General features: G+C 51.7%; 1 protein-coding gene across 1 annotated transcript in view; it reads right to left on the bottom strand.

Annotated features, from left to right (window-relative positions):
- Nucleotides 1–26: 26 nt before the first annotated feature.
- Slc26a11 (solute carrier family 26 member 11) overlaps nucleotides 27–11,338 on the bottom strand; it is a 19,662-nt gene continuing 8,350 nt past the window's right edge. Inside the window, exons 7-17 of the mRNA XM_029546248.1 lie at nucleotides 10,080–10,255; nucleotides 9,704–9,776; nucleotides 8,208–8,258; nucleotides 5,713–5,773; nucleotides 4,354–4,409; nucleotides 3,987–4,127; nucleotides 2,467–2,594; nucleotides 2,103–2,202; nucleotides 1,540–1,673; nucleotides 594–666; nucleotides 27–372 (exon numbers count right to left, since the gene is read on the bottom strand). Of these exons, the coding sequence (XP_029402108.1) occupies nucleotides 269–372; nucleotides 594–666; nucleotides 1,540–1,673; nucleotides 2,103–2,202; nucleotides 2,467–2,594; nucleotides 3,987–4,127; nucleotides 4,354–4,409; nucleotides 5,713–5,773; nucleotides 8,208–8,258; nucleotides 9,704–9,776; nucleotides 10,080–10,255 (1,097 nt within the window). The 3' untranslated portion in view covers nucleotides 27–268. The remainder of the gene's footprint in view (nucleotides 373–593; nucleotides 667–1,539; nucleotides 1,674–2,102; nucleotides 2,203–2,466; nucleotides 2,595–3,986; nucleotides 4,128–4,353; nucleotides 4,410–5,712; nucleotides 5,774–8,207; nucleotides 8,259–9,703; nucleotides 9,777–10,079; nucleotides 10,256–11,338) is intronic.

Below are 11,338 nucleotides of genomic sequence, written 5' to 3'. Positions count from 1 at the left end.
TCTCTCTCTCTCTCTCTCTCTCTCTCTCTCTCTCTCTCTCTCTCTCTCTCTCTCTGGAAGACTGTGGAGCTAGCCCAGCCCTCAAATATTCACACTTAGGGCACAGCAGGGAAGTGACACCTTGGAAATCACACATGGCTCTCTGCTGTTCCCCAGAGCCACCTATGCAGTGCCCTTTCAGTCCCGCCGCCAGGTTGGTGAGTGTATCAGGTGACTCCGAGTCATGGTGACAGAACCTTCCAGAAACCCTTCCTATATCAGCTGCCCTTCAGGGGCCAGAGGGAGACTTGAGCAGGGGACCCCTGTGCTCTGGGACAGAGTCTTCATGGATGCTGTAGGGCTCAGTCCCTGGTTCCTGCTGCAGGAATTTTTCTACAAAACACAACAGAATTTTATCAAGTACTGAAAATGCTACATAAGGCTGGGTCCTACATTCAATGGGATTTAAGGAACAACAGGCAGACAGGGTCTGGCTCCCGGGGCAGAAAGGGTGGACGTGCCTGAGGCCAGGTCCCTGCCCCAGCCCGGGGCTTTCCTAACCCATCCTGTTCCACATTCATCACACTTTGCTGAAGAATATTCCACACACTCACCAGCCTCCTCCAGAGTGGTGAAGTACCGGAACCCCTTGAGGTCAGCGGCCAACAGTGTGCGGAGCACGGGCACCTAGAACACATGCACACTTTAATAGAGGTCAGGCCAGGGTACCTCTGCTCTGCTCGGCGTGGTGGATGGCCTAGCTGGATACCCTGAGCGTCTTAGGGTTAACTAGTTAGTTAGGGTTTACTGCTGTGAACAGACACCATGACCAAGGCAACTGTTTTTTTTGTTTTCTTTTTTTGTTTTTTTTGTTTTTGTTTTTGTTTTTTGAGACAGGGTTTCTCTGTGTAGCCCTGGCTGTCCTGGAACTCACTCTGTAGACCAGGCTGGCCTTGAAGTCAGAAATCCGCCTGCCTCTGCCTTCCAAGTGCTGGGATTAAAGGCGTGCGCCACCACTGCCGGCCTGGCCTTTGACAGAGTCTTAACTCTGTAGCTCTGACTAGCCTCATACCTGATGTATGGCCCAAGCTGGACTTGAACTTATGCCAATGCTCCTGCCTCAGACTCCTTGTGATAGTTTGTATATGCTTGGTCCAGGGAGTGGCACTATTAGGAAATGTAGCCTTGTTGGTGTAGGTGTGTCACTGTGAGTGTGGGCTTTAATACCCTAGTCCTAGCTGCCTGGAGCCAGTATTCTGCCAGCAGCCTTCAGATGAAGATGCAGAACTCTCAGCTTCTCCTGCACCATGCCTGCCTGGATGCTGGCGTGTTCCTGCCTTGATGGTAACAGATGGAACCTTTGAACCTGTAAGTCAGCCCCAGTTAAATGTTGTCCTTATAAGAGTTGCCTTGGTCATGGTGTCTGTTCACAGCAGTAAAACTCTAATTAAGACACTCCTGCATATACTGGGACTATAGGTAGGCGTAATTATATCCGCATGTATCACACTAGCCTGGGAGGCTATGGACGCTCCTCATAAGGTGGCCTGGCTCTCCTACCTGTAGGCCAACAAAGGCCAGGGTGACTCCTTTCTTCTGGAAGTCCTCCAGGAGCTCACCGAGTACCACGATCACGGTGTAGTCTACACTGCTGATATGCGTGCACTCCAGAACCGCAGAACGTGGTGGGGATGCTGGGAAGACAGGCCAAGAGTCTGCCACAGGGCAGGCGCCGAACCCAGGGCTCTGCAGCCATGACAGTGGTGAAAAGCGTCCATCACGTGACCATTCCCCAGGGTGTCACCTAGCCACGGGGCCAGGGTGGACAGAATGGGTATCTGGAGAAAGCTACTTCCTTCTCAGGTTCCCCTGATCATCAGTTCCCCAGACAGAGGAACAGAAGCAAACATGGCCCTTACTGACAGGATGTAGGGGAGTCACAGGACTGCTGCCTAGTGGAGGCTGTCCTATCTGCAGCGCACTCTAAGCAAAGATGCCTGAACCGTGAAAGCGGGTGCATGTCTCTGTGACCACCGGGGCTGGGCCTGAGGGTGCCAAGGCTGTGGTGCAGGGGACTGCCAGAGTGTGTGCTGCTCTGTGCTCATCCTGTCTGGCTCACACACCTTCCAGTGCCCGGTTCGTTATTGCCTCTCGGAGGGCATCAACTGCAGGGAAGTGCAGGCCGCTGGCCGGCTGGAGAACAAAAATTTGTCCCTCTGACACCTGGAATGGGGGTGGGGGGGTGAACATTAGAAGCAGACAGGACAGGAGTCTTCTAGGCTTCGCTCATTGCACCAGGGGGGATCCCGGACCCAAGCCTAGCATATGGGGTACAGTAGGCGTGGGAGCTGGCAGGAGAGTCCCCAACACCCCACATTCAGGAGAGATAGGAAATCGGAAATCGCCCTCCCTCAGGAGCACCGATGATAGCAAGCTTGGAGGGCGGGGGCTGGGGATTCCCACCCACACTCCCTACTCTGAGCCTACCTGGGTCTTGGGCCTAGCTACTGAGTGCAGGAGAATGAGCAAAGACACCAGGGTTCCGGCCAGGATACCGTACTGGATCTCCCAGAAGGACAGCAGGAACGTCACGCAGAGTGGTAGCAGATCCAGCCCTAGGAGGAGAACTGATTCAGGGGCAACCCTCACCCCACCCCTGCTCACTGAGCCCCATGGCCCAGTGGCCAGCCACTTAGCCTCTCCTGGGGTTCACAGGGGTGGTCAGAGCCCTAAAGCACCCTAGAGGAAGAGCTGGTCACAGGAATAGAAGGCGTGGGTTGTCGTTGGCCTCTACCAAGGGCAGAGGTAGAGAATGGGTCCCGTCTACCAGGGTAGGACCTGTCTGCCCATCCCAGCCCTCCAGCCTGAGCAGGTAGGTGTTGGGGGCGGGGCTGGGGAGAGGATGTCGTTCATCAGAGAATCCAGGGAAAGACGACAAAGAGAAATGTGTGTGGTGTATCCATGTGTTGCATGTGTCTGTGTGCGTTATGTGTTTGTGTGGTGTGTGTGTGTGATGTGTGTCTATGAAATGGTATGAGTATGAGTGTGTGTGTGGTGTGTGTCTAGGTATGTGTCTATGTTGTGGTATGTGTTTCTGTGTGTGGTATGTCTGTGGCATGGTGTGTGTGTGTCTGTGTGTGTGTATGGTGTATCCATGTGCTGTGTGTCTCTGTGTGCATTATGTGTTTGTGTGTGTGTGTGTGTGTGTGTGTGTGATGTGTGTGTCTGTGATATGGTATGTATCTGTGTGAGCGTGTGTCTATGGTATGGTATGTGTGTGGGTTTGTGGTGTGGTATGTGTCCGGGTGTGTGTCTATGGTGTGGTATGTGAGTGTTTCTGTGTGTGGTGTGTCTGTGGATGTATATATGTGGCACAGTGTGTATGGGGGGGTGAGAGTGTGTGTGTATGTATGTGGGGGTGTGTAAGTGTGTGTGTGTATGTTTTCTCTCTGTGTGTGTGTATGTGTGTGTGTGTATGTGTGGTATGTCTTGTGACTCCAGGAGACCCAAAGGATTTCTTGCCCTGGACACAAGATACATGAACTCAGCCTGGGGTTCCACCTCTGATGTGGCAACACAGGCAGGCCCTGCCCTTCATGGAGCCTCAGTTTCCTTGGAGAACATCAACTACATCCCACTCACCTACACTGATACACTTCAAGGCTGTGCTAAAGATGAAACCCGGGACACAGGACAACTGACCACACCCACACCTGACAACTGGCCAACGAGGAAGAAGGAAACGTTAACTCTGGATCCGTTACGAGCCGGGCGTGGTGGCGCACGCCTTTAATCCCAGCACTCGGGAGGCAGAGGCAGGCGGATTTCTCAGTTCGAGGCCAGCCTGGTCTACAAAGTGAGTTCCAGGACAACCAGGGCTATACTTCCAAGTTTACCAGAGTGCCACAGCTCCAGCCCACAGTGGGGCTGCAGGCCGGGAGGATAACAAAAAAGTGTCCTCCGTGTTCGCAGTCACCACCTCAGGGCCGCCTGCTTTGCGTACGTACTCTGAACGCGCCAGAGCCTCCTGAAGATCTTGATGTCAAAGAGCGGGGCCACAGCCGTGATGATCACGGCCGCCAGGGCAGACTTGGGGATATAGTAGAAGAGTGAGGTCAAGTAGTTCAGGGATAGCAGCACCAGGACACCTGTGGGGGTAGATGGTCATCTGAGGGGGTACCCACCCGGCCAGCACCCACAGAATGATACAGCCTCACCTGAGGGATGGGGGAGCCTAATTATCCACGGGACAGTTATGGACCTACACAGCCTCGGTAGGATTGCTGTACAAGGTCAGAGAACTATGGGGCTCCCCTCCTCCACCATTTCCACTGTAGGTGCCCAAGGTAAAGAAGGGGTGGGGGTGGGGCTCACCAGTCACCAGGCCTCCTGCCGGGGTACACACCCCTGTCTGGGCATTCACAGCTGTCCTGGAAGGCAAAGGGAAGAAACCATCAATCCCCGGTGGCTGAGAGAGGAGCTGTCTGGCCCCACACATCGACTGACCTTCCGTGAGACCTGAGGTGGAGGTGAGGGTGGTGGAGCTGACACCTGGTGGCTGGGTCCCCTCGCCAGAATGAAGTGAGTGGGCTTATCTGAGGGCGACTGGGACAATCTCCCTGGTTGCTTTGTTTGCCATCTGCCCCCTTCCTCTTCCTCAGGGCTCCGTTAAACTGCCCTCTTAGTTTAAATAGGGCTTCCTGCGTGAGCCCCGGGTGTGGGTCTGTTACCACAGAGATGGCTACTGACCATTGGCCACACCACTGTAGAAAACAACTCCTTGCCCTGCACCTCCTCCCCCAACCTTCCCCCTCCCCACCCCCAGGCAGCCACTAGCAGCCAACAACTCTTCAGCTAGGGGTGTGTGGGCTGTCTTGCTTTCCCTAATACATACTGTTTATTGCTAAGTATAAAAAGCACGGATCAAGAGCCTCAACTATGGGCTGGTGAGATGGCTCAGCGGGTAAGAGCACCCGACTGATCTTCCAAAGGTTCAGAGTTCAAATCCCAGCAACCACATGGTGGCTCACAATCTGGCATGTCTGAAGACAGCTAAAATAAATCTTAAAAAAAAAAAAAAAAAAAAAAAAGAACCTCAACTATTTTAGGATCTCCCCTTTTCTGCCCCCCAACACCCTCAGTTTCTGCTCAGTAAGGTGTAGCTCCTCCTCCTGCAGCCCTCAGTAAGGTATAGCTCCTCCTGCAGTCTCAGAGCTCCCCCAGCCCATCCTCTGGACCCCAGGAAAACTTGCATCCAAATGATGCATCCGGACAGAGCTTGAGACCTTCCTATCTCCCATTCTCAATTTCTCTCTCCCACTCCCTCTCTTCCTCTCTCCAACATCTTCCCTGGAACTGACTTCACTCACACAGATCCACTTGCCTCTGCCTCCCAAGTGCTGGAAATAAAGATGTGTGTCACTGTGCCAGGCCCTCTCCTCAATTTCTTTTGGAGTTAACTCAGGTGCCAGCATGCCTGGAGGACTTGGGTGGGCCAGGAACTTGTACCACTAAATGCAGGGCAGAGACTATTGAGGGGCATGTGTAAACTGCCTTCCTGTGGACACGGTCACAGCTTTCCAAAGGCCTTTAGAATGCCTGGAGGACTAACGGGGAGGAGGGGGGAAGGAGGAAGAGGAGGAAAATGTCAAACATGACTAAGGGTGTGGCGGGGGAAAGGGTCTTTGGATCCTGCTAACCCTAAATATAAGAAGAAAGAACATGGCTACTCACCGCCCAAAGCTGCCAGTGACTGGGTAAGAGGAGACAAGGGAGCCCAGCAGATTGGTGAGGCCTGGGGAGGGAAGAGTTAACCAGGAGGGTCAGGAACACTAGGCAGGGAGGAGGGGAGTCAAATGCAGGTCCACCCAGGGGAAGATGGAGAGGGGACCCGGGGTTCCTCACCCCCTGTGCTCAGCCAGGGAGAGGAACCGAATCTTTATCACATTCCCTACCTTGGAGTATAGCTAACTAATCCAACGATTTTGCTTTTGTCATTGTTCCTGGAGACAGGGTTTCTCTGTGTAGCCCTGGCTGCCCTATAACTTGCTCTGTAGATCAGGCTGGCCTTGAACTAAGAGATGTGCCTACCTCTGCCTCCTGAGTGCTGGGACTAAAGGCGTGTGCCACCACCACCCTGCCCAGCTTTTGTTTTTTGAGACAAGGTCTCAGGTAGCCCAGACTGGCCATGAGCTGAGAATGACTTGAACCTGGAACTTTCTGTTCCTCGTTCCTGGGCATGAGATCACAGGCGTGGCTACCATGCCCCATCTATTCTAAGTCTAAAGTAGATCTGGCTCAGGCCTCGGGATGCTTTAAAGATACTATCAGTACCCATGGAGAGGACATCCACCTCCCAGTGAGGGTTGCAGTGAAGAGAGTGCCTGAGATACGGCTGTTGTGAATGCCAAGTCAAGCCAAGGGACTGGAGATTAAGGCCAGCCACTTGCCTTCCCAAGGGACACCTTATTACATGAAAGCCAGTACTGCTGCCTTGTTGGGAGCCAAGAACTACGATCTTGGCCTCTACCTACCACACCCTGCCTGCCCAGCATCCATCTCACACTAACCTTTACAGGGACCTAATCTGGCAACCAAAGGTTCAAGGCCTACTCTTGGAACTTCCCTAAGCACTAAGTATAAGGAAGCCAGTCGCTATCCCAAAGGGCAGGTGTGACGTGTCTTGCTTAGACATGGAGCATGGAGCTACACCACCGGAGAAAAACGACTCCCTGTCCCCGGCAGCTATAGCTGCCAGCGGCTCCTCAGACAGGGTGGGTGGGCTATCTTGCATTCCCTAATAGGTACCGTTTATTACTGAATATGAAAACGGCTATGAGTAACCCTAATTCCTTTAGGATCTTCCTTCTGTCCCCGACATCCTCAGCCAGGCTGAGTTGACCAAGGGTCATTTGAAGGTTTGCTAGAATCACAGAAAAATGAGAAAAAGCCTCAAAGACTAGAAATGACTTAAGTACCTCTTGGGTCACAGAGCCAAGCCCAGGACTTTGAGAATAAAGGGCCAGGGCCAGGGCCTCTTGGTAGAGACCAGGGGCTACACTGGATCACGCAGGGTCACCCTGCCCCCTAGTGGTCTTAGGATGGAAACAAGTCTGTGAAGTCAGCTACTAAACTGCACAGTCTACTACAGAGCCAGAAAGCAGATTTCTTCTGCTAAAAGAGGCAGCTGATCCCTCTATAGGGCCCCCCGTTCACAAGTTCAGACCAACAGCCACAGCCAAACCCTGCCATTGGCTTGTTGGGTACTGCCAGCCCTCTTAGAGGAGTGGCCCCAGTAGTTACTAGGCTTATATGGGCATTCACAAGGGGAGAGGACCAGGCATGAACACACAGGTCCCACAACATATTAAGACCAGTTCCATTATCAAAGTTCAGATTCTTAGTGTGGGGCTGATGCAAAGGCTCAGTTGTTAAGAGCACTTGTTCTTGCAGAGGACTGGGGTTCGATTCCCAGCACCCATAGGGTGCTCATAACTGTAACTCCAGTTCCACAGAAACCCATGCCTTCTGACCCACATTGCACATACACACACACACACACACACACACACACACACACACACACGCATGTGTCTACTCCCATACATAAGAAAATCTTTAAAACAAAAAGAATTTTAGTGTTCTTCCAAAACACATCAGTATGTAAGTTAGTTTGTAGGGACAAAAGAAAGTGCTACTAAAGGAGCCAGGCGTGGTGGCACATGCCTTTAATCCCAGCACTCGGGAGGCAGAGGCAGGCGGATTTCTGAGTTCGAGGCCAGCCTGGGCTACAAAGTGAGTTCCAGGATAGCCAGGGCTATACAGAGAAACCCTGTCTCGAAAAAACCAAAAAAAAAAAAAAAAAAAAGTGCTACTAAGCGACACACAGAGCCCAGTGGCCTGCCTGAGTTCTCACTGACCCATGTGTCCCTGCCTGGAGGGAGGTTCTACTGGGAAAAGGTAGAAGTAATGCCCTGAGCCCCGTTTTCCCATGCTCACCCAGGAAAAGGCATTCAGGAGACTCGCCTGGAGTCTACCTGGCTGCACCCTCCAGCTCTCCTCAGGGCATGGAACAGGGCGCAGCTTTCATAGAGGAGGGGCTGGACATGGAGCTGACTGGGCACACGAAAACAAGTCCAACCTGATATTCCAAAGGCCCCCACCCCCCAAACACCACACCCGATGCAATCAGACAGACGCACAGGCACTGGGAACAGAGCGGGTCTTACCGATGGCCAGCAGTTCCTGGTTGGCATCAATGCGATAGTTATTCTGGGATGCTAAAGAGAAAGGATGCTGTCACTGAGGTGCAAGAACAAGTTATGTGTGGGTCCTAGCAGAAGGGACAAGGGAAATGCTTACAAAGCCAAAAGCAGGAGCAAGTGTTTAGGCTAGCCTTGAACTCACAGAGACATGTCTGCCTCTACCTCTGAGTGCTGCGGTGAAAGTAGGAAACCATGTCCAGCAACTAAATAAATTTTAACGAAGCGTTTGACTTGGTAAGGGACAAAGTTCTGGAGGGCTGGAGAAGGAATTTATTCCAGGCACAACCAGGACCAGGCAGGAAACGTGATATACAGAGCTTTGAAACCACATATTATTTTCGCTAGTGATGGTGTGTGTTGCTAGGGGTGGAACCTGGACCTTACGCGCTAGCCAAGTGCTGCACTACCAAGCCTGTTATCTGAGTTTTAGCCTCAGAATCAGCCAGTACCCACAGCAAAGCGGACCCGCTGTTTGCAGATCGGAACACAGACACTCAGACACTGATACACAGAGCTGCAAGAACTGCCGACTTGGGTCAAGTGAGGGATTGAAGAGCCTGCCTTAGAAAGGCAAGACCAAGGCCCCGCACATACTGAGCCAGTGGGAGAAAACAAGGGGTCAAATTAATAGGACTTTTGTGAGCCAAGTACTAAAACTGAAGTTTAAAGTCCAGCCAATACTCCTGATTAAACTAAGACTTTTCAGCTGGATATGGTGGCCCATTTAAACCACAGGCAGATAGGCAGATAGATCTCTGTGAATTCAACGTCAGCCTGGTCTAGCAGTGAGTTCATAGTTTGGCCTGGTATTAAACAAACAAACAAATAAAGCAGCTCCAGTTCCGTGGGCTCTGATTCCTTCATAGCCTCTGAACTCATGATCGCGGGCACACACGCACACACAGTTAAAAATTATATAATACATCTTAAATTTTTTTCAATTCAACAAATCACACTAAAAACAATTACAACACAGCTCACTGCTTCCTGGTTTGACATCATTATTATCAGTGAGGTGGCCAGTGCGTGCTCTAAGAGGCTGTGCAGGGGAAGGAGATGGTCCTTAATGTGCAATCTCATTCCAATTCATGGAACTTCATGCTCAGCACTGCATGGTGGGAGCAGAACCCAGGGCCTCACACATCCACACAGGGCCGGCTGATGGGGCTCCTCACTCCAGAGCCCTGTGTACGGTGCACCGAGTGCGCTCTCTCTGGACTCTGGGAGCTAGGGAGGTTGTGCTCTGGCTCAGACTGTACTCTGAGAGTGGCTGGGCTATGCTGGCCCTCTTTCAGCCTGTGATGCCTTCTGTGTTTTAGGTTTCAGATGTCCATTGCTCCCTCACCCCCCCCCCCACACCACTTGCATTCAAGTTCTGATTTTAAAAATAGGAATAGGCAAACAAACCAGGAGGCGGTGAGCCGGCGGGAGGGGTGGGAAGGGAGTTACAGGCATCTCACCGAAGGATTTGGCCACGGCAATGCTCTCCAGGAGGCCCATCAGAGGCACCACCGCCAGTCCGGCCCCCATGTCCTGAGGGGAGAAGGTCGCTGAGCCATTCCCATGCTCCTGCCACCACCTGCTCCAGCTACAGGAGTGTGACTTTATACTGGAGAGTAAGTACCACCTCTTCATGAAAAGGCGCTAAGAGGAGCCTGGCTAGTGCATCCTTTCCCGGCATCCAAAGAAGGAAGGGGTGTGAAGCAGAAAGACAAAGGGTCATCCTGAGGGTGAGTCCTGTTTGGTCTCCTCACTTTCCTGAGACACCCCTTCTTGAGGAACGGACCCAGGGATCACCTCAGCCTCAGCCTCGCTGCTGGCTCTGCATCGGCTCACCTGCACCATCTCAGAGAACGAGACGGTCTTATTGTCCGTGGTCACTGAGAAGGGTGGGATCCGCACTGGAGGGAGCCCCTCGGCGATCTTTCCAGTCAGAACAAAGGGATGGGATCCTGTCACCTCAAAGGCATAAGCGATCAGAGCCGCAAAGGTGACCACCAAGGCGTTGCGAGCTGTGGCAGAAGCGGGAAGAGACTGCTGAGCCCCAGTCTGTTTTGATTCCTAGAAACTTAATCAACTTATTTCATGTCTATGACTGTTTTGACTGCACATGTGTGTAGTTCAATGTAGGTGCCTGGAGCCTGAGGTCAGTGCAGAGCAGACACTGGTAATTAAACATGGAACCCTGCATGAGCATGAGTGTTCTTCACCACTGCGCCATCTCTCCAGCCCCGAGACCGAGTCTTTCTTTTCTTTCTTTCTTTCTTTTTTTTTTTTTTTGGCTTTTCTAGACAGGGTTTCTCTGTGTAGCTCTGGCTGTCTGGGAACTCACTTTGTACACCAGGCTGACCTCGAACTCAGAAATCCGCCTGTCTCTGCCTCCTGAGTGCTGGGATTAAAGGCATGCGCCACCATGCCTGGCATATCTTCATATTTTGATGCAGAATTGGGGTTATATTTTCTTACATTGGTACAGAATTTGGCATATTGAAACAAGTTTAGGGTTTTCATTGGTATAAATCTTTTTATATTGATGCAAAACTTCAGATTCATTTTGTTACTCTTAGATATGCATCGTGCCTAGGCAACTCATTTAAAATAGCTGCTATTTCAAACTGTTTAGGATGATTAACAAGTTGATAGTCAATCAAACTCATAGTCTATTAGACATGAGTTGGGATTATCACAGAAATCTATGCCCTGGGTTGTACAGACAATAGATAGCTGGTGTAGGACCCCCTCGTGAGGAACTCCCTCGGGTCCTCAGGTCATAGGAGTGGGTGTCCCGCAGAAACAGGACAGAGAAGCCTTCTTGTTGTAAACACACGAGGTACTTTAATGGCAGAGCTCTGGGTGGACTCGTATCTCACGCAGGAGACAGAGAAGTCGACACCCAGGCCCAAAAGCTTGGGGTCTTTATAGGGTAAGGGTCTGAGGGTGGGGAGAGTTGGCGCGGTTACATGCGATTGGTTTATTCAAACATAGCCAGTCAGCAGAATAGAGGGCTGGGGAGTCAGAGACCTGGGACTTAACAGAGTGACCATGCATCCGAGTAATTTATGACTCCAGGCACTTTAAGCTTTTGTTTTGTTTTG

The sequence above is a fragment of the Mus pahari genome, chromosome 14 (genome assembly GCF_900095145.1).
Source record: "Mus pahari chromosome 14, PAHARI_EIJ_v1.1, whole genome shotgun sequence".
Classification (NCBI taxonomy): Eukaryota; Metazoa; Chordata; class Mammalia; order Rodentia; family Muridae; genus Mus; species Mus pahari.
This window is presented reverse-complemented; position numbering and strand designations above follow the sequence as displayed.